This window comes from Sesamum indicum, unplaced genomic scaffold, assembly GCF_026168435.1.
Source record: "Sesamum indicum cultivar Baizhima isolate 11 unplaced genomic scaffold, ASM2616843v1 HiC_scaffold_109, whole genome shotgun sequence".
NCBI classification, from domain to species: domain Eukaryota; kingdom Viridiplantae; phylum Streptophyta; class Magnoliopsida; order Lamiales; family Pedaliaceae; genus Sesamum; species Sesamum indicum.
In genome coordinates, this window is record NW_028292352.1 from 1 (window position 1) to 20,000 (window position 20,000).

The 20,000-nt window shown below is 43.6% G+C and overlaps 2 protein-coding genes across 2 annotated transcripts in view; both read left to right on the forward strand.

The window, feature by feature from the left end:
• The first annotated feature begins 61 nt into the window (after window positions 1-61).
• LOC110011764 (Mitovirus RNA-dependent RNA polymerase) lies at window positions 62-1,562 on the forward strand. The gene is made up of 2 exons (XM_088877367.1): window positions 62-602; window positions 742-1,562. The coding sequence occupies exons 1-2, from the start codon at window positions 62-64 to the stop codon at window positions 1,560-1,562; spliced, it is 1,362 nt and encodes a 453-aa protein (XP_088733493.1).
• A 16,874-nt stretch (window positions 1,563-18,436) lies between these two features.
• The window catches only part of ABCI5 (Cytochrome C assembly protein), a 2,655-nt gene continuing 1,091 nt past the window's right edge, over window positions 18,437-20,000 (forward strand). The window contains exon 1 of the mRNA XM_088877368.1: window positions 18,437-20,000. This exon is cut by the window's right edge and continues 1,091 nt beyond it. The gene's annotated coding sequence lies outside the window, so the exon portion shown is untranslated.

A 20,000-nucleotide genomic window follows, 5' to 3' on the forward strand; every position in this document is an offset into this window, starting at 1 on the left:
CTAAAAGTTCTAACTAGGAATAGAGAAAGCTACACTTCACATGAGTCGTTTTATATGTAGGATGTATAAAAGGAATGGCGCTCTGTTTACGGCTAAGTACTTAAAACAAGTAAGTCAGCTTGTTATGTGGTACGTTGGTTCGAAAGACAGTGGTGTCCCTCTTCCCCAACTCTCCCTGCATATGAAACTTACCCGTTCAGGCTTGCCTGTGGTCATCCCTCCAATGTATCGTAAGTTATTACGTCAGAAGGACCCACGGGTGGTTCGGATGGTTCTTACCATTACGGCATTCTATCGGCTTATGAAGGTCGGTAAGAGGTGCTGGAGAAGAGTGGCGCATGAAACTATTCATCACCCTCTCTTTGAGCCGTCGTATACTACCCAGACGTGGTGCAAGAAATTGCTCAGTTCTGGTGCTAGTATGCTGAAAGCCTATGCTCCCCGGTACCATGAAATACCTTTGGAACTTGGTTTCTCTTGGGAACCTGTCTTTACCTCAGGACCTAATACTTATAAAGATCCCGTAAAGGAATCCGCGTTAGGTGCTGGACCCTGGTTCCAGTTCTGGAAGGGTCATTGTCGTCGCCGTTTCGGCAAGGCGGGTGAGAAGAAACGTTTTGGTATGACGATCTTCCACACTCTCCCTATCGACGCGACTGCGCTGATGACACTCCAGAAGCCAGAGCGAATGCTTTCAGTAGCAAGTTTTATTGTATCATCCTAGGGTTCATTTACCCACAGATGGTTATGATAATCCTGTTTGTCCTCTGAAGGAAGGTTTAGATGGGTTTAACTGGTTGATGGATCTCCTAATTCCTCCAGCTCAACAGCTGTGGTGGGATTACATGTCAACTAGGCCTGAAGCCGGGAGGTTCGGGTTGAAGCTTGAGGGGGCCGGAAAGGTCCGCACGTTCGCGATACCTAATCCTATCTTTCAACGGCTCTTAAAGCCGTTGCATGATTGGGAAATGTCAGTTCTTAAGTCCCTGAGGACTGATGGTACGTTTGATCAGTTGCGACCTCTTCGGCGGCTGCGAGGAAAGAAAGAGCTATATTCTTTTGATCTGAAAGCGGCTACAGACATGTTCCCGTCAGTCCTTACGGGATCAATGCTTGCTGGTATCTTTGGAGATGACCTGGGGCACGTTTGGTTTCATATGATGAACCAGATCGCGTTCCGGTCTCCCGAACGTACTGGCAGTCCTTCTAAAGCGCGTGTATACCGCTTTACGAGGGGTCAACCCCTCGGCTATCTCTCATCTTGGCCGTCATTCACACTGACTCATCATATGGTCGTGTGGTTGGCAGCTTATGAAGTGTATCCTGGTAAGAAGTTCTGGGATTATGCCATCCTTGGTGATGATATAGTCATTGCTGATAAGAGGGTGGCAGAAGCCTATATGAGAATTATGGATGAGATGGGTGGAGTTATATCCATACAGAAATCCCTCATCTCCCATAATGGCTGCTGTGAGTTTGCAAAGCGCTTTATAATAGATAATCACATTGATAGTAAGGCAGATCTGTTCGATCTCCTGTGTCTATGGCTTGTCTCTTGTTAGCGTACAGCTCTCTTGCAGTATCAACTTTCTCTACGATAGGATGTAAGTTTCATGCATCATTTCGTTTGAGAGGTGCTGCGAACGCTTTCTCGCGTCGATTTAAAAGAAGGCTCTCAAGTTTTTGAGCGTTTGAGTCGTCGTTGGAAACGTCATTGGTTATCTCTCTATGGGCCGTCGGGTTTGGTACCCCTACCTCTGGAGGTATGGTTAGCTTACCCTGATAAGGGTATTCTCAACTGTTACGAAAGAGGGAGAGTGCGTCAGTTCTTGTTAGAGGCAGTCAAGCCGAAAGATATAGATGAAGAGTCTATATCTTTACTTGGCTTCTTTTGGCAGGGCTATGAGGAGACTAAGGAGAGATTCCTTGTCACTTTTGTAGCTAGTCACTTGCGTTACTTGAAATGAGACTATCTGGCTATCCTAGACTTCGAGCAGCCGCTTGAGTTCTTCCTCAGGCCCCCCGTGAGTCCACGGAGAATTGAAAGATTACCTGAAGAGAAAACGATAGAAAGGTATGGCATCATTTTCCGCGCGTGGGATATGTTGAGGAACGGGGAAGTGATTCTTCCCTTATCTCCTTTGAGTGATACAAGTGGTTTAGACCTTCCAACCTCTGAAATTTCCACTTCAGAGGGTCAGCCGATCAAAACATAGAGAGCGCAGTTCCAGCAGAGGCCTAATCAGACCGAGAGTCTGGACTTATGCCCGGACCAGTTGAAGTTCGCAGAGGGATCGATCGTAAACCAACCTCAGCTGAAGCCGAGGAGCTGAAATCGACACTTGGACGAAAGCGGGTAAAATTGGCATAGATTTGGGTGCTTTGTCTTGATTCATTTCTTTGCTCAACTGCCTTTTAAGGTAGCTGGTGATTCCTTGTAAACTCCGAATATGCTAGTCGAGATGTCTCGAATGCGAATGGACTAGATGCCTTCACCTCGGTCAACTAATAAGTAGTATCCATCATTGGAGCTAGGCCCTTCCCGCTTTGCAAACAATCTCTTGGTGCTGTTAGGAAGCAAGGCACACCTTTCTCCGAGCTTCCCAATGGGCCGGTGCCTTCTATATAGTTTTCATCTCCCCGGGCGATCCAGTAATAAAGAATATCCTGCTCGCAGGCCCAGGCCGCCAAAGCCGGATGGATTGCTTGACACGACACCGATTCACAGATCAGGCCATATCTGATACCGGTTGGACATATTCATTAGTGAAGGACCAGGCCCATGCCAGCACATGGCACTGATAGAAATCTATATGTTGAAGAAGGATTTTCCCTATCATCGCTGGCGAATTCCGTCACCCACTTTAGCTTCGTGTGCATAGCCTTCCTTTTGCCTTCGGGAGAATAGATGTCTAATGAACTTCCCCTAGAAAGACTTGGGAACCCCATCTATAGTCTAATCTTTCTCTAAACGCAAGAGCTAACTATCTATCCTATCCGTAGGAGCAGTATCTAAAGAAAGTCCCTTAGGGGATCTTTGTACATTAGAAGATCCCGACTCTTTCCTAAGCAGATGCTCTGCAGCGTCCACGTGACTCATACCTAGGATGGGTGGCTCTCCATCTGATTCGTGAACTCACCCAGACCGGAAGGAACTTTCCCTCCGAAAATGCTGAGTCGAGAAAGTGGTCACTGAACCGAATTCAGATGTGTATTTCGAGGTTCTTTATGAATCGGCTCTAGAGTAGCATTCGACGTCCTGGCTTCACTACCGATTCCATTCCACGTTTTTTTCTCTGCTGACTTATTCTCAGTAATTAGCTTAGCCCCTATTCTACTTGAGTTAGTTGTAGCAGCTGACGACAGGACGATAAGACAATGACAATCCAAGTTTTATTCCTTGGCTCCCATTCTCAACATTCCGCTCCATCTTCGTAGTATTTGATTCCCTTTGGTATTCCAGTTCTTTTGATTCCTTACGAGAAATTATTGAAGTGAACTTATCAAAGAAAGAGAGAGTTGTGGCAGCCAGAGTCTTACCGTAGACTTAGGCGCGGCGTGACTAAAGAAAGACAAGCAATTGGTGAAGCCCATATTCTGAGATTTTTACATTCGCTCGAAATAAGCAAAGTTATGTTCTTTAGCATTGTGTGCGAAGTGGATAATCCATCCCAAAGCCTTATTGATAGCAGGGATTCGTCCTATCCACCAACCAAGCAAAGCAAGCCAGCCAACAAAGATTGATCCAGTTGGGGACTTTCCCGGGGATGGGAGTCCTTTATATGAGGATTCACCCCTGAAACTCGAAAGAGAGTCCTACCCTACGCCCACAACAAGAATCGCCTAAGCCAATTAGCTGTTGCCGACCGTGCTTCACTCCACCTCGCTTTCGACTTCAGCTCCTTTGCTGCCGACCCTTACACCATAAACAGAATACCTGTTTCCGACCGGACAGGAGAAGGAACTAGAGTGGACTTCTTTGTTGGACCGACAAACCGATCAAGACCAGTTGGGAGCAATAGCGTCTTAAACTTTCCCTAAGACCTATACACAAGCGATTCGCCATAGTCCAATCGATTGAGGAGGACAGCCAACGACCGAGCTTGAGGTGGGAATACAGATAGAATCTATCTATTTATTATTTCTTCTTTTGATCCCCCGAATTGATGCTTATTATCAATCCTTGTGAGAGTTTATAAGGGAGCCCCCTATGCGATGGCTTTAACACGCCCTCCCTCTACGAGATGAACTCAACAGAAAAGAGGGGAGGGGCGCATATTTCTTTTTTAGAAAAATAGATAAAGCTAAAAATTCACCTATGGACGCTTAACAACAAAAGAAGAAGAAAGATGAACTGAAACAAAGCCAGCAAGCCACTGCGTTCCTCGGATGCCCATCTCTTCTCTTTGCTTGTAGGAACAAGGAAGGGGCTTGTCTATCGAATACTCTCTTGTCTTGTTTATGGAGTGGTTCTCTATTCTCTTTATCTCGATCGTGTAGGAATCCCCACCTCTATATAAACTATTTGATCCAAGCATTGCTTCTATGGTTGAGAAGCGTTTTGATAGTATCCTCGCCTTGACTTTATAGAGTGAGATCGAGACCTGTATCTAGTCCCGGCTCCTTCAGCAGCATCATAGCTAGCAGACCCACTTCCATTCGCAGTTACAATTCCAATGGATCCCGCCTAAAAGAAAAGTAGTTGATAGCCGGTCCAATCTTGCCCTATTTGTTCGGTCTTTAAAAGGACCTGGCTACTTTAGCTATGAAAAGCAGCTCAGTAGAAAGGCATTTCTTTCATTATCATTTTACATTTTAGAAGGGCATCCCATTAGAAAGCATTTTATTAGCATTAGCAAGGACGGTTGGTAGTTGGTAAACGAAAGAAGAACTAGGCTATGGCTCAACTTGCAGCAAGTCTAGACTTCCCTGGCTTAGACGGAAGAGAGATTCTTTCAAGCCCTCCTCACTCAACAAAGGAAATCATTCGAATCCTGTGGGGGTTAGTCAAGGCCAATGGTCCCACACCTCAAGGACGAGAGAAATCCTTCCTTACTTCACTGCAATGCAAGAAGGAACCCACAAGCCCCTTACACTAGGGGACTAGGATTCATAGTACGTGCTCTACGCGATACACAGACAGATAGAATAGCCGGAGCACGGTAGGAATGGACTGCTGCCAAGGCTTTAAATGATAAGAAAGCAGGCTTTGAATGAAACTCGTTCGAAATAAAGGAATTCCACATAGACAAGCAAACAGGGCTCGTTTCGTCTTCTACACATCTTTTTCCTTTCCCCTATCTGATAAAGTAAGGCGAGCTTGAATTGAAGCTTTCTTGATATCTATATAAAATATATAGATCTTCAACTAGCTACTTCTTTTATTTTATGCAGTTTTCGTCTTGAAAGTCTAGATACGAATGCTCTCCTTTTTGATTGGTAAGCTATCTTAATAGAATAGGTTTTTGAAGGCCCAGTGATGAAGACTAGTATCGCAAGGAAGCTAGAAAGCCAGTTCGAAAGAAAGTCCCGATGGACGAAAAAAAGGATATTTTCGAATAGGAGTTGGAAAACTATCTTACCATACTAAGCTTTCAGGTTGTTTACTTCCTTCTTTCGCTTTCAAGATGGGGGCACAGAAAGGATTGCCATCGAAAGCAGTCGTTACGCCGATTAAAGCCAGAACCCTAGATGCAGAGAATCCGCTGTTAGGAATCGATTTCATCATACTGTAAATCAAAATCATGTAATTCAATATTGAAATTTCTTAGGTTATTGGATGATAGAATCCCTGTATACATATTTATGGTGGGAGCGCTTAAGTACCCACCTCTCAGATCTGATAAGACATAAGGCCTCATAAAATCTAAATCAATACACTTAGCAAGTTCTTCATCGGGGTGTCCCCAATCTAAGGGCTTGCAAACCATAGGAAAATTGAGTTTCAACGGTAGAATACTAAGGTAAAAATTACATACAGCGAATAAATTGGATTCCAAATAACCAACACCCTTCTTTTTAACTACAGCTTTCTTATCATCAGAGGTTATGGACTCAATATAGATTATATTTCTTTCAATCATAAATTCTAGCAATATTTTACCAATCTCAAATTGACTTTCTTCATTAATACTTTCCTTTTTATTCTTATTAATAATGAAAGCCTGTGTTCTAACGGTTCTATCTAGAAGTCCCAACAATGTAGAGACCCTTACAATCGATGATTCTTGAATACAGTCGAACGCCATCCCTAGTACATATATAATGATTGCCTCCAGCGTATATTGACCAAACTGCATAATAGTACTATTATAAATATCTTGAGGTAGTCTATTATACAAAATTTAGCGCAATTATGATCCTCTCTTATCAATAATCTGATTAAGTTAGGTGTTTCTTTATAGATACTGCCTTCATCGAAATGATTAGTTGTAGCTTCAATAAGCTTCTGCAAGTTTATCAAATCATGTTCCTTATCCTTCAATAATTTAAATAGTTGAGTATTATATCTATCATTCCCATCCTTATATATGCATATAGCTTCCATATCCCTATACAATTTATCCCAAAACTCATTGATAACATATTCGTTAGACTCAATCCTCTGATTAAAACCATTATGCTGAAACCTCTCAAAATAGTATCGGATTTTGAAGTTATGAGGAAAAATGATGAAATTGATAAGATAAGAAAGATGTTAGAAATGGATAAGAATCATCTTAGTAATGAGAAAATCACAAAACTATTAGAGGAAATGGATGATGAGAATAAATCCTTGCTGTCTAAATACTATGAGGAACAAGGAAATCAGTCTACTAATGAAGGACAAAAGACCTCTACTCTATACAATAACAAACCTGATGAATAATAATAGGAATAAATAAAAACATTAATATAGGTGGGGAAGGCCCTGCCCTATCTCCTTCCCCCTCCGGCTCAACTTCAGACCGGTCCACTTTCTAAACTCGTAGCGTAGGACTAGAAGCTGGAAATCAGAAAAAGAAGCAGAACAAGAAGCATAGATCAGGACAGAACACGAACCTTAGAAAGACTAACCTAAAAAAGCCCCATTTTCATTACATATGAACGAGACTTTCCGGCCGCTCCCATTGTAGGTAGCCATTCTTATTTATATAAAGCCGACCGTTCCATGGCCTAATCACTCGACCTCCTCTGGTTCCAGAACGCACTTTCGCTGCCAATCCCCAAGCAGGAAGTACGATGTTTAACTGCCTCGTGATATTGGACTTTCTTTTTATCATCCGAAAACCCCAAGATAGCAGAATTTAAGCACCTACCCCAAAAACAATTTAACCCAGATTTCTTTATTGTTTCATTAATAATGTGATCAATATTTTCTAAATAGAAATCCATTAGAATAAAATATAGCAAACCAAGGCCTCTGGTAGGTTTTCGTTTAGTTTGAACAACTCCTAAGATTCGATCCAACGGATTACTATCTTTATCTAGTTGAAGCTTTAAAACAAATGATTCCACCAGCGCCCTGATAGTACTATCCTCCACCAAATGATAAACCTTTTGCATAAGTTTCACTCTATCCATGGGCGGTGTTATATCATAAAAATCAAAGGCTCCTAAGACAACAGAAGCTTTATTTGACATTAAACTCTCTATAAAATAAAATCTCAAATAATTGGGATGGTATGCCTTGATGTCTGGAGTTTCCATATTATTCTTCTTCATGAAGAGGAAGTGCGCCAACGACTCTTTGGGTCTTAATTCTTAATAGAATCTATCCTCCGAAAAGGGCAAGGAAGAGGACAAGTGGAACGTCTATTGCTCCACTTTCTTAGTCTAGTAGCAAGCGCGGTACCCACTGAAACCTTTGTTAGGAAAACCGAGAGGGGAAGCTCTGGCATTGATCCGCCAGCTGGAAGCGAAAGAACCTATCTTTCTTGCCCCTGAGCCTTGATTCGGCAAAATCACTGTCAGCAAGCCTTTCTAAGAAGAAAGAGGATTGTGCCTTAGGTCAATGAAATGTTCCAGGAAAGCACCAAAGGGGATAACCAACTTCAAATAGAACGAGTGAAACTGATAATAGATAGACTTTTAGGTAGTTCACCAGTCAAACCACACCCTTGAATGAATCTCAATCGAATGGGACTCGTTTTGAATCCTTCGCGATGGAAATGCCCAAACCAACATAGCTTGCTAGCTGAAGGAGCTGCCAGAGCAGAGGCAATGTCAATTGACTTATTCGATTATCCTTCTTCACCGTTCGAAAAGAAGTGGATTGGCGCACGTCTTCCTATGAAATAGATTCTCTTTCCCCATCAAGCCCCTTTCCTTACTCGAGATATCTGAGATAGCCCCGTCAACTAATAACAACTAATAGACGAGCCCCTTATCCTTCTGTTCTGAACTTGCTTCTTGGTACAAGGGGAGGCGACTCTTCACCTTACGAGGGCGCCCTAGAACCAGGACCCAATCGACAAAGAAAGGCTACTGAGCCACTGGGCTTCGTTCACTCCTAAATCAGTGAATCCCGGGAAGTGAACTCCGAAATCAGTTACCTCGAGTTCGGGTGAGGAGGAATTTCATTTGCCTGGAGCGAGCCAGGTCTGGGATCTTTCCCCATAGCCTTCTTTCTTTATTCTTTATCGCCTGGTCTTTCGGGACGTGGGATCTTTCTTTCCGAAATCCATTTACCTTGCTAGCTTAAGGCTTAATAGTTATCCCTTATAACCAAAAGGAACCCAAGGAAAGCAGTCAAGCCGAAACCAGTGCCATCCTCAAATAACCCAATAGGCGTACGAATATCTGCTTCGAAAGGACCAAGAAAGTCTTTCTTTACACTATTCTTAGCATCTCGAAAGAAGCAGTCGATTAGTGTCTCATAAGGAAAGCCTTAAGGCCCTAGCTTGGTTTCGGGGGAGAAGGACTAAGGATCAGTGGACCTAGAGGAGATAGAAGCTGTAGTTAGGGTTCCAAACCTGCCCTCGGGCTGAACTGCTGACTCTAGAAATGACTTATGTTGTGTTGAGTCGCCTAGCAATGCTCAAGGGTCTCGCCTAGCGGGAAGGAAAGGAATCTCTTTAGTCAGGCCAAACCAATCTCCCTAAGCCTACTTTATCTATCTTAAGGATAACTGGTTCAAGCTTAAGGATAGCGGGTTCTAGAGAAAGTCTTTCCATCGGTCCATGTCCGTCCCCCTAGGGAAGCCAGCAAGCCAACGATCTAGTTTCAGTTGATCCAATTATAGAACTAGTGGTTACAGCGAGTGAGCTAGCCCTCTTATTTTCAGGTCTTTCCCTTTCCTTTGCAAGCTAAAATCGCATTGCAATCCTTGAGTCTGGGCAAACCGGTGGACGAGGGTCGATGTAATTGAGGCTATCTTTTAAGCGGAAGCTTTCTCTCTATTTATATTTTATATTGCCTGAGAGCTATAAGTACCGCGAAGGGCTATCTCACTCCAGCAGGAAAGGAAGAAAGAAGTTTTAAGGGGGCCGTCTTTTGTGGGTAAAGGAATTGGCATAATTCTATTTCTTCTATCTATATCCATTGAAAAAGAAAATGAATAAGCGACAGTAGTTGGAGAAGTTCCATTGATTGAAGCAGGAGGTGCCATCGAGTGTGAGAAAGAAAGCTGCTTGAAAGCTATCAGGATCAAGAGCGATTCTAATATCACTGCTTTCATAGAAAGAGGAGCAAGATCAAGAAAGAAGGCCATTAACTCCGTTTTTAAATTCCTCTTCTTGTCAGTTGAGTGACTCCGTCGTTCCTTAGTCCCTTTCAAAGCTTCAAAAGTGCTCAATTCCCTCGCTGCAAAAAATGAAAATAATAAAGGATCAGTTTATGTTGAGTAAGAGTGACTTTCTTTGCCCTTTTCGCCAGTTGTAAAGAAGGATTCTCTCTCAAGGTAAGCATAAGCAGTAGTATTTTACAAGGCGGGAAGCCATATTGATATTGAAAATGAATAGGCAAGCTTTTTGATTCCACAAGGGAAGGGTGGAAGTAAGTCCTCTAGTTAAAGTCTGGAATACGCGTGTAAGCGAGCCCATGATCTAGCGAGCCTGCTGGAGTGCCATCTAGAAAAAAAATTCCAATTACCTTCGATGGATGAGTTCTTCCCTTTGCTGTGGGGCCAGACGAACGTTCCATACCGGCTGAGGGAATATCTTCTATACGAGTCCAAGCATGATAAGGACTAAAGTCAAGGGATTTTCTTCTAACTAGTGGCTGAGAGTAAGCAAGCTACCTTGAGCGGATCCCACGTTAGCCCCAAGACGTTGGTCTCTAACTCGAAAAGTAAATGCTTGAGCTTGAGTGAGAAGGGCCTCCTCGCTTATTGACTTGAACCACTGACCTTTAGAACGAACCTATAGGACAAAAGGAACTTAACTAAGGGCATCTGACAAAGAGCAAACAGCTTATCTCAACTACTTGACTTGAGTCCGCGTACTGAAAGACGTAACTTCAGGAGTTTCCCTGAAAGAATAGTAAGACTGGATGGAATGAAGGGGAAGGGTTTGGTTTACAAATAAATCAATCAAAGGAACCAAAACATAAAGATAAGCCTAAGCTCTAGGTCGATGTGGTGTAGACGAGCCCCAGGAGCAAAGCGTTCTTGCTCGTTCCTTGGTTGGAAAGGGCAGAGTTCCATTTTGGGGGTGGGTCTAGAGCGAAGGAAAGAGATGTGTGGCAGAGGGCAGTTGAGGCGTCGAACGAACATGTTTGAGTATGGATCGTAATTGAGCGAAAGATCTGCTCATCGAAAAGTGGTCTTAAAGCGAAGATCTTGACCTGGAAGGATCGAAGAGAGCGCTAGTAGATCGAGCTGTAGGTGCATGGACTTGGCTAGTGAAGCACAAACCACTCATCTTTCCATAGAGAGTGCTACCCTAGAGTACGATATTGGTTCGCCATAGGTCCGAAGGGCTGTCTCTTGTGTGCGATGGTTGGGCATGAATGGAGCTTGCTCGGTAGAAAGGAGAGTAAGCTTTCGGGAAGTAGAGATCGAGCGTAGAAATACCAGTAGAACAATTCTTTATTACATACAATTAGTTAAAGGATAAAGCTGAACAGACGCTTCTCGCAAGCAGCAACCATCCATAGCGAGAGGGATCCCTTGTCTTCTAAGCCTAACTTCTTTTTATAGAATAGCACGATAGAAGCCCTAACCTATAGCAAGAGTCTAACCGCCTTCCTGCATTGATGGACTGAAGCAGGAATGAGAATAGCCTAGTCTCCTTATGAAGTGAAGATCTTCGATTCCACCAGCATAAAAATACAAATACACGTATTGGGCCTATAAAGACAAAGAAGTCCCTAAATGAGTCCTTTGGGGCCTTATTTCCTTGTCTAACCGAGACCACTAGCAACCTGAAGATGGGCTGGAAGAACTTGGGGCATTTTGGCATCTAAGTCCCTTTTTAGTGGATCAAACTCGTCCTCCAGAATTGCTAGACGACCCAGCACATCCTCAAGCAGTTTGCCGAGGCTCTCAACCTTGTCCAGCTCTTGTTCCGCTTAAGGCCCTTTTATTTAGAGATAGCATCCCTTTGGGCCTCAAGCTCCGTGGCCTGTTCACAGCCTTGACGGGCCCGATAAGGCAGAGTAAGCCTGACGTATCGTGGATCCGATCCAGACTTGATATCTCGGATCCCGAGGATTAGAAGTGGTAGCTACGTGAGTGGGTGAACTTTCAACTAGACTAGAACAGAGCCTGAAGGTCGGCGACCTCTAGAGGATGAGAGGGATGGAGAAGAGGCAGCTCGACGAGGTGAGACCCGTGGGGATTTGACCTGGTAAAAGAAAGATTAGAAGGGCGGATAGCGGGTACAGAAGAAAAAGAGATGAGGCGGACGAAGTACGCTCAGATGTATAAAAAGCCGTGACAGTCTTAGAGGGGACAGAGAGCGAGATAGCAGGAGAGGGATGAAAGCAAGAAATGCAGTTCGTTTTTCCATATCAGCAGTTGAAAGGAAAAAAATAACTATACTATTTAAATCATTTTTTTTTCACGTCTCTAATAGATGCTTGAAGGGAAAGGGATCTGATCTTCTTGCAATTTAGGAAGGGGAATTATGGGTACTGCTGATGATGATGGTGAGGCATCAAAGAGAGGTGACGCTGCAGGTGTTGTTGATGAACAGAGATGGATCAGGTTTATTAGTACCACCAAAGTTGTAGAGACGGTTTTGGAAGAATTTGCAGTGAATCACTACAATGCTGTGAGTACCTAAAAACAAGGCAAGGATACAGTTAGAAACATTTGGATTCTGGGTTTTTACATGTTGTCTATTTCTTAAGTAAAAAAGAATAAACTATTAATAATACCACTTTTCCTTTTCCACACAAATATATGCTATTCCAACACAAAGACTAATGGTTTCACTGGCAGCAGGCAATGAGCAAGAATTTTCGATTTTAGACAGAAAGGCAATCAATTTAACTCCAATTGCAACCAGTTCCAACAAAAGAGAAGAGAAGCATCATATCCCTGCACAAGTTTCAATTCCAAAGAAAGAAAAATCATTGGTATATCAGAACCCACATCAATTTAATCAATAAAGACGAAAGCCATCTCAGTCTCAGGATAAAAACAGCAAGAACAAGAAAATCGAAGCAGATAAATCCCATGACAATGAAGACGACGAGCCTTTCTTGGTCTCTGCATTTTTGTTCTTCAACGAGATAAAGACGCACAGAATGAATATGAGAATGTTCATCTTCCTCATGGCCTGCCGCTTCAAGGATTGAAATCGGCATCTTCTCTTGCTGTGGTTTCTTTCACTTAATTCTTTGATCGGTTCTTATCTTTCTTCTCTCTCTCTTATCTCTTATCCCAAAGAAAACCACCCACAAGAACCAGAGAGAGTGGTGAGTTGCAGAGTCTCTTAAGTCAATTGTGGGAAAGTGGCGGGAAATGGGACACTGAAAAGACCAAAGTGCCCTTGTAACTGAAAGTTTGTTGTAGGGGTTTGAGAGATGCAACTTGTGAAGGGATGGGACAAGAATGCCCTTGAATCTGTTGGCTAATTTAGGTTGATCCTAGCTGTTGATTACATATGCTTGAAGATGAGACCATTGCGTGCATGGGGCCTACAATGGATGGACAGGATTCTATTAGAGTTATTGATATCGTTTATCCTGGCCTATCTTTCTGATGTGCTATTACTAACCTTACCTGCCTAGCTCCCCTGAAAAAAGGGAACTACCTTGCTTCAGCACACGATTCGGAAAACAGCCTCAAATTGAGCTTTTAGCTATATAAACGCTGCCCTAACGAGTGGGAAAAGAGATCGGTGGTATCGATGTGGATGAAAGGCAGAGATGAGAGCGAGAGAAGATGAGTGTAACGAAGCCTGAAAGGTAAAGGCGGAGCTCCATCTGTAGCTGCAGAGAGAAATCCCTGCACGAGAGAAAGATTTTGATGAGTCCAGGCATGAAAGAACAAAAACATCTTAGTTAGGATCGTGAATTATTAGTTTGAGTTCTGGGGTGGAACTATCTTATCTAACCGAGCGATAGGGCTCCGTTCCGTATAAAGTTTATCATGACGAATGTGACGATTCATTCGATTGAGAGGTTCAATGCCTTTTGAAACCCTCCTCCTCATTTAGATTCCTACTCCTGCATCGGGAGTTAGAATATCAGTCCGTCCCTTTCTTTATTACTTGAAAGGAAGTCTTATTGGGCCCTTTCGGGATTTCATTCTTCTTGTCGGCTACCCCCTCTTAGTTTTGAGTAGGCGTTTGGGACTGGGGATTCTACTGAAGAAAGGGAAAGAATAACGATTTTGACTCCAGCTTTAGTCCCTAGATCGAGGAACAGATCGATGTACACGACCTTGAAAAGGAATCGAACGTGAGCCTTGCATCGACCAGACTGACCATTTTCACCAGCCTTTACTTTGATCTCCTGCCTTTCGACATATGGGGCAAACGTCAGCCCTTGAGCAGGGAGGTCAGTATGAATCAGAAACTTCATATGCAGCACCACTAGCTCATTCCACAGCGAGCCCCAAACATCCGTACTATAGCGCACTTCGCGAACACGAAAGGAACCACGGGATTAAACGAACCAGGATCATTCTGCATGAAAACCAGTCGCAATGAAAGATATCTAAACTTAAGGCTGATATATTCATATACAACTTCCGGACATCCGATACATACAGAAAGGAGGAAAAGAAAGCCACAGGCAGCCAATCCCCGGCCCATGTTCAGGGTGGGATCTATACTTGACTTCAAACTGAGCTTCTCAATTCGTTAGAGTGAACCCTCTTTCTCTACTTTCTTTACGGCTTGGTCACTCACACCAGACCTCTTCAACCATTATGAGATTTCCCCAAGCTCGAACTGAACCATGGAACCGGCTTGATGAACCTCGTTCAATCTACACGCATAGTGAATCCCTTCTTTTTACTTGAATTCGCGTAGAAAGTTGAGTATTAGTAATAGGGCTCTCAAACTAAGATGAGTGGGAACTCCGGCATTGCCTTACTTACGCTTTTTTATTGAAGCGCACCCTGACTAATGCTAGTAAACAGCTATACCAACATTTTCATTCCAAGTCGAAAGCCCAAATCAAATAGAAAGAACCCGACAGCTAAGCTAAAAACTAAAGGATTCAAAGGCGAAAGTCAAAGCGGAGATTTGAGCATATCACTCACTATGGTGAAAGTCTCTTTTCCGTGGTTGGCTCATTCGCACAAGGTGGTACAAGCGAGTACGAGTTATGCGCATTCATTCAATCTAGATCCCTTCCGAGGCTCGATGTAATTGAGTTCCTCACTCATTCTTCTTTCTCTTTCTCAGTGCCACTTGCAAGTCATTTCGTGAGAAGTACTCCTTCTATACGTCTAAAGCAAGGGAGGGAGTGAGCCTTGTAGCCAAGGCGATCCATCTCTGGAACTACTGAGATTTGCTTTTCTGACAAGACAGTTCTCATCAATTTCATTCCATAATCTGTTTTTGGAATTTCACTGAGAGAGCCTTAAGGCGAGTGATCCTATGAAGAGTGATATTAGCAAAGCAAGTTCTTTACTTGCCTAGATCCTTCTGCAACTCCTGGACTGGACGTGTAATTGCTAAATCGAGGTGAGTTTGACGCTTTGGGTTTGTGAAGTGAGCTCCCTTATTCTGACGAAGAGAAGTTCAACCGGTGGTTTGTACCTCTAAGGAAATGTAGGTCGCCTATCGTCTCGGGACGTAATCTGGTGAGATTACTTTAGTATCTAAACTGCGTTAGCTGATCCATGGGTAGAACCCCCCTTTCCACTTTTGGTGAGAATCTCCCAATAGAATTTGTCACCATAGGAAACAGTTGGAATTGCTCTCCTTCCCATGCGCCTCTACTACTCTACTAGTAAGTAGTTTTAACTCATTTCTATGAGCTTTTGGTTGGCATTGAGGGGCTGGAGGTCAGTAATTACCCTCCTATTTTAGCCTAATGCTTAAACTTCTTGTCTGGAACACAAGGGGGGACTTGTCCCCTAAAAAAAAATAGTGTTAGGCAACTGATCTCAAGGCTCCACATTGACCTTCTTTGTCTTGTTGAAACAAGGGTCAACAAATACCAAAAAGTGCCTTCTATAGTTTATAGTTCCTTTCATTTTTCCAAACTGGTCCTTCTTGCACAATATCCATTGCCTCTCACCTTGGTAGAATTTGGTTACTTTGGAAAGATAGCTTGGATGTAACAGTCAATTCCATTACAGCTCAAGCTATCCATTGTCACATCTCTAAGTCTGATGGGCTCTTCTCTGCCTCTTTCATCTATAGTTTCAATAAAGATGGAGATAGGAAATGTTTTGGGGATCAATTAATCAGTTTCAGTTCTAGTCTAGGAAGTCAGCCCTCGATATTAATGGGAAATTTGAATGTGATCAAACACGTTTCTGAAACCAATTGTCCTAGTGACCTCAAGGTATTGCTGATTTTCAAGATTGCCTGCATCAAGTGAGTTATTTGACCACCCTTTTCTTGGTCCTTTCCTTTCCATTTGCTACCTTTTTTGTGCGTCTCGTGCATACAAAAGACTTTCAAGACCTTGCTTTTCCTTCTGGGGGTTTCCTGTCCTGGGTTGAATGGGAAAGGACTGCTTCAAGCCATACAAGAACTTCCCCTAGGGAAAGAAAGAGGCTCGATGTAATTGAGCGGGAGAAAAGAAGATAGCGACTGGACTCATTGACCTAAGGCTGAATTGATGACGAGGAATGCCAGCCAGCAAGAAAGTCAGTCTAGTCTGTCCTTAAGCCAGACAGCGAGAAAGTAAAGCAAGTAAGAGGCATAGGGTATTACAGACAGCGGGAATGAATTCTATTACTTGATTGACATTGACAGATATGTGTACCACACCGAACAAAGAATATGCCGATATGCTTGATGTACCAGCCAAGCCAGCTCGACCGTATACAAGGAATTCGCCTTTACCTCAGACAGAAGAACAACGGATTGAACAGATGACCGACCTAGAAAAGGAGGCCAACAAGTGGATTGAATCTTTTCCAGTCTAGAGACTGGCGGATTACCTTCGAAAGAAAGGTAACCGAAAATCCTTCTGCTTTGGACAAGATAAGTGGATAGATGAGTTGAATAATACAGGGACAGCTAGGCGAGGTTCCCCTTTGATATCTCCCAACCTAAAGGCTTTATTCAGAGATGGGTCTTTCAACCGCCTACTCTTTCGATGAAGGGTGCACTACAGGACAATCGGTACTAAAGAGATCAAATGGGGGGATTTCGTCGATATTGAGTCGACTATAAACTACTCATCTTGCTTGGAACCGTCGTTGTGTATGGGAAAGAGGGGTTCTACCTATGCTTGGTTGGGAAAAGGGTGAATGGTCCCAAAAGGGACGGGAAAAACCCACTAGAAAGAACGGGGGGTCATTCACTCCGTCCCTGGATAGTATACTTTATCCGTGACTCTGAGTACAAGATTTCCGGGATCAAGAAACTCGCAAACAAATATGCTCGGCTGGACTCTTTTCTCGTATGCCCGGAAAATGAAATTTCGGTACAACTCAGCTTGCTGCAAAGCCTTTCTTTCTCGTCCAAACACTCCAGATCTGCACTTCCCTTTACTCCATAGGGCCTCTCACATGATCCTGTACAAGACAGGAGGTAGGAGAGAAGTGAATAGTTGCATCTTTCTCAAGTCGGAAAGAGGATTCACTGAGAGAGCAGGAAGATAAAAAAGAGCATAAGATATTCGATTATAACGAGAGAGAGTACCAAGACTAGCTAGAGGGAATTGTTCGGAGTTTGCAGTTTGAACAATAAGGGACTTAGATGGAGAACGAAGAGAAGAAATAAGTGAAAAATAACCTATTCTTCGATGCACCAAAGTAAGCAGCCCCCTATGTTGTAAGCGTAAGGGGGAGAAAAAACCTGTAGCAGAGTCAATAACAAGAGTCTGAATTTCCAGTTTGACTCTTACATCAGTAAGAAAGGAAGAGAAAAGAGGTTTTTCTTTTTAGCCTTCCGGGAACTGAATCACTAGAAAGATCTCTGCTTTCGCCAAGTGGGCCCTAAACCAAAGCTTTGATCGCTTCCCCCTTATTGTTAGTCCTCTTACCATACACAACTTCGAATAGTTACTTCCCCCCTTCCGGCCGATTCACATCCTTTTTATAGGTTTCCTCTTAAGTTGGACTACGCTCCTCAGCAAGTCTTCCAGTAAACTGGACGACTGGAGTCTGGCCGTCCTGAGTGATAAGCACTGCTAAACCTAAGTTCAGTTCCTAATTTCTTCCGTAGCACCCTCTATTAGAGGGCAGACTGGTGTCTTGATCGCTTGCCGTTAGTCCGTCTAGCGCCTTTCGTCATAAAGCGTGCTTTCTCACCACCTAATGATGATCAAATCACGATCCTAGGGTAGCCCCGGTTCTAATTTCATATGCAGATTCTATATGAAATCAAGACCTCGCAACTTCTTTAGTTCCAGAGGATGCAGAGCCAATTCGAATTTCTTTCCCTAGCTCTCTCGGGTTGGGGTCAGTTTTCTCTTCCTTCGTTCCTAACTCTAGTTCAGCTATTCGATCAAATGCCTCGGGTGGGGTTGAGATTCAAAGGCTTGCTTTCTTGGTTCCGCTCTTTCACTTATTGGTACAGCAGCTTTCAGGCATCCTCTCATTGAGGAAGAAGATTCGCCGACAGTAGGACTCTCTGAAAGCTTCAAGTGTAGGATCGTAGATTACTAGCTGCTAAGAAAGACTATCCGGTAAATGGATATTGGGTTGATCCCCATTCCTGACAAGCCAATCGATTGGTAGGTCCTAATTATCTGGTTGAGGAAGCACCTTTCAGTTAAGTAAAACCTCAATTCGAAGTGGTGAGTCAGTCTTTGATTCCACGGCAGAGTCAGTGGTAGCTATGCTTTCTCTTTCTACGACACCCAGGGGAAATGCCTCAAAGGGCTGCTTGTCCTTTTGGCTGTTATAGCTCGAAGGCTCATGGATGGTGTCAAGGGTGATCTATGATCATCTTGGAGTTGGTTTTGGAATTCCATTTTATTGGTCTCCAGAAACTAGAGAAACTAGCAGCCTTAATGGGAGAGTTTTCGTTCGTTCATATGGGTTGATACTATCTCTTTCGGTAGTTATCGCCGTTGAGGACCTTTCTTGACCCTTACCCTTCATGAAATCTCCTTGGAAGTTAGAAGTCAGAATAGCTGCCTTAAATGCTGCTTACCCGAGAGCTGATTCTCTTTCTTTTTGGCTCCTAGCTCGATAGCTCATCGATGGTTGTTGGGATCCCAGGGTTGAAAGTACTGATAAGGTTTGTCGTAGATAAATGGGAGTAGATCATCGAAGCGGATTGGGTGAAGGAAGTCTCTCAGGTCGAATCCACAGAGAAATTTTTCCTCACCTCAGTAGGACTGCCTTTCAGTAGATTCGCCGGCAGTAGGACTCTCTTCGAGAGTGGGAGTATAACAGTAGCTGCAGTTATGGCCCCATACCCATGAGCATTGGCGTGAGCAGCTAAGCTAAGGTCGGAAAGGAAGAATGGGTGGGCTTACAGGCTACCTATTTCCTCAGCCGATAAGAGATTCTGTCTTCAGCACAGAGCGAGGCTTGGAGTATCTATCTAAGGGCCACAACTCCACCCGTGACAAAAAGAGAAGAAGCATGGTGGTACTGGAGTCAAGGACTGACTCATGATGATCCGCTCCTCAATCCAAAAGAGGGGCCAAAGAAAGAGACGTTCTCAATGACTTCTGCTTGAGGAGTTGCAACTCTAACAGGTGGAGTCTACACAAGGACTTTCAACCCTGAATCTCAACAACTTCACCGGGGTCCTAGATCCACGAAAAGAGAAGGGCAAAAGCAACTGCCTCTTTCCCCTAGCTCTCCTACCTGAGATCTCCACTACCACTACTTGAAAGGACGGGCAATCGTCCGCTCGTCCGCATCCGCTACTTATCGTCCTGATCGATTATACCAATTCTTATTGAGGATCGGGAATGGAATTCTAGTCCTTAGCTCGGTGTATGCACCGCATTCTTCTTTAGTCTTTATTCCAAAAAAAGAATCTTCCTTATTTTCCCAAGCCAAGATTGAGGAACCATACACTCCCCCTTTTGGATTGCCCAACTAAACTAAATAAAGGTTCGATGGTAATTGAAGCTGGTTTCGTTTCTCTCATAGCCTCATGGCTCATGTCAGATTAAGATCTGGAATAGGAATAGTTGTGGATCTATGTGGGTGCACAATAATAGTCGCTGCAAAGGTCATCTTGCATTCTATTTTTACCTGTTGGAAATAAGTATTCATTCTCCAGGATCCGCCTTTGCTCCCGGACGTCCTCAGAGAAAGGGAGCTTGCGAGCCGATTGAACTTGTCTTTCATCGGTAGACACAGTTGGGCAGACATGCGCCAATTCGTGTCTATGGTGACTAAACAAACCCTCATAGAAAAAAGGGTGGAAGCCGCATTAGTGCAAGATGGCTTCCGTCCTGAAAACATCTTAAGCCAACGTTATGAGGGGGATCCTATTCTTTAACGCAAGAGGAATGGCTTTTTCAGAGCT

Coding starts and splice junctions, on each gene's coding strand:
- LOC110011764 (XM_088877367.1), top strand. CDS start 62: ATGTATAAAAGGAATGGCGCTCTGTTTACGGCTAAGTACTTAAAACAA. Junction 603..741: donor TCGCCGTTTCGGCAAGGCGG/GTGAGAAGAAAC, acceptor ATTTACCCACAG/ATGGTTATGATAATCCTGTT.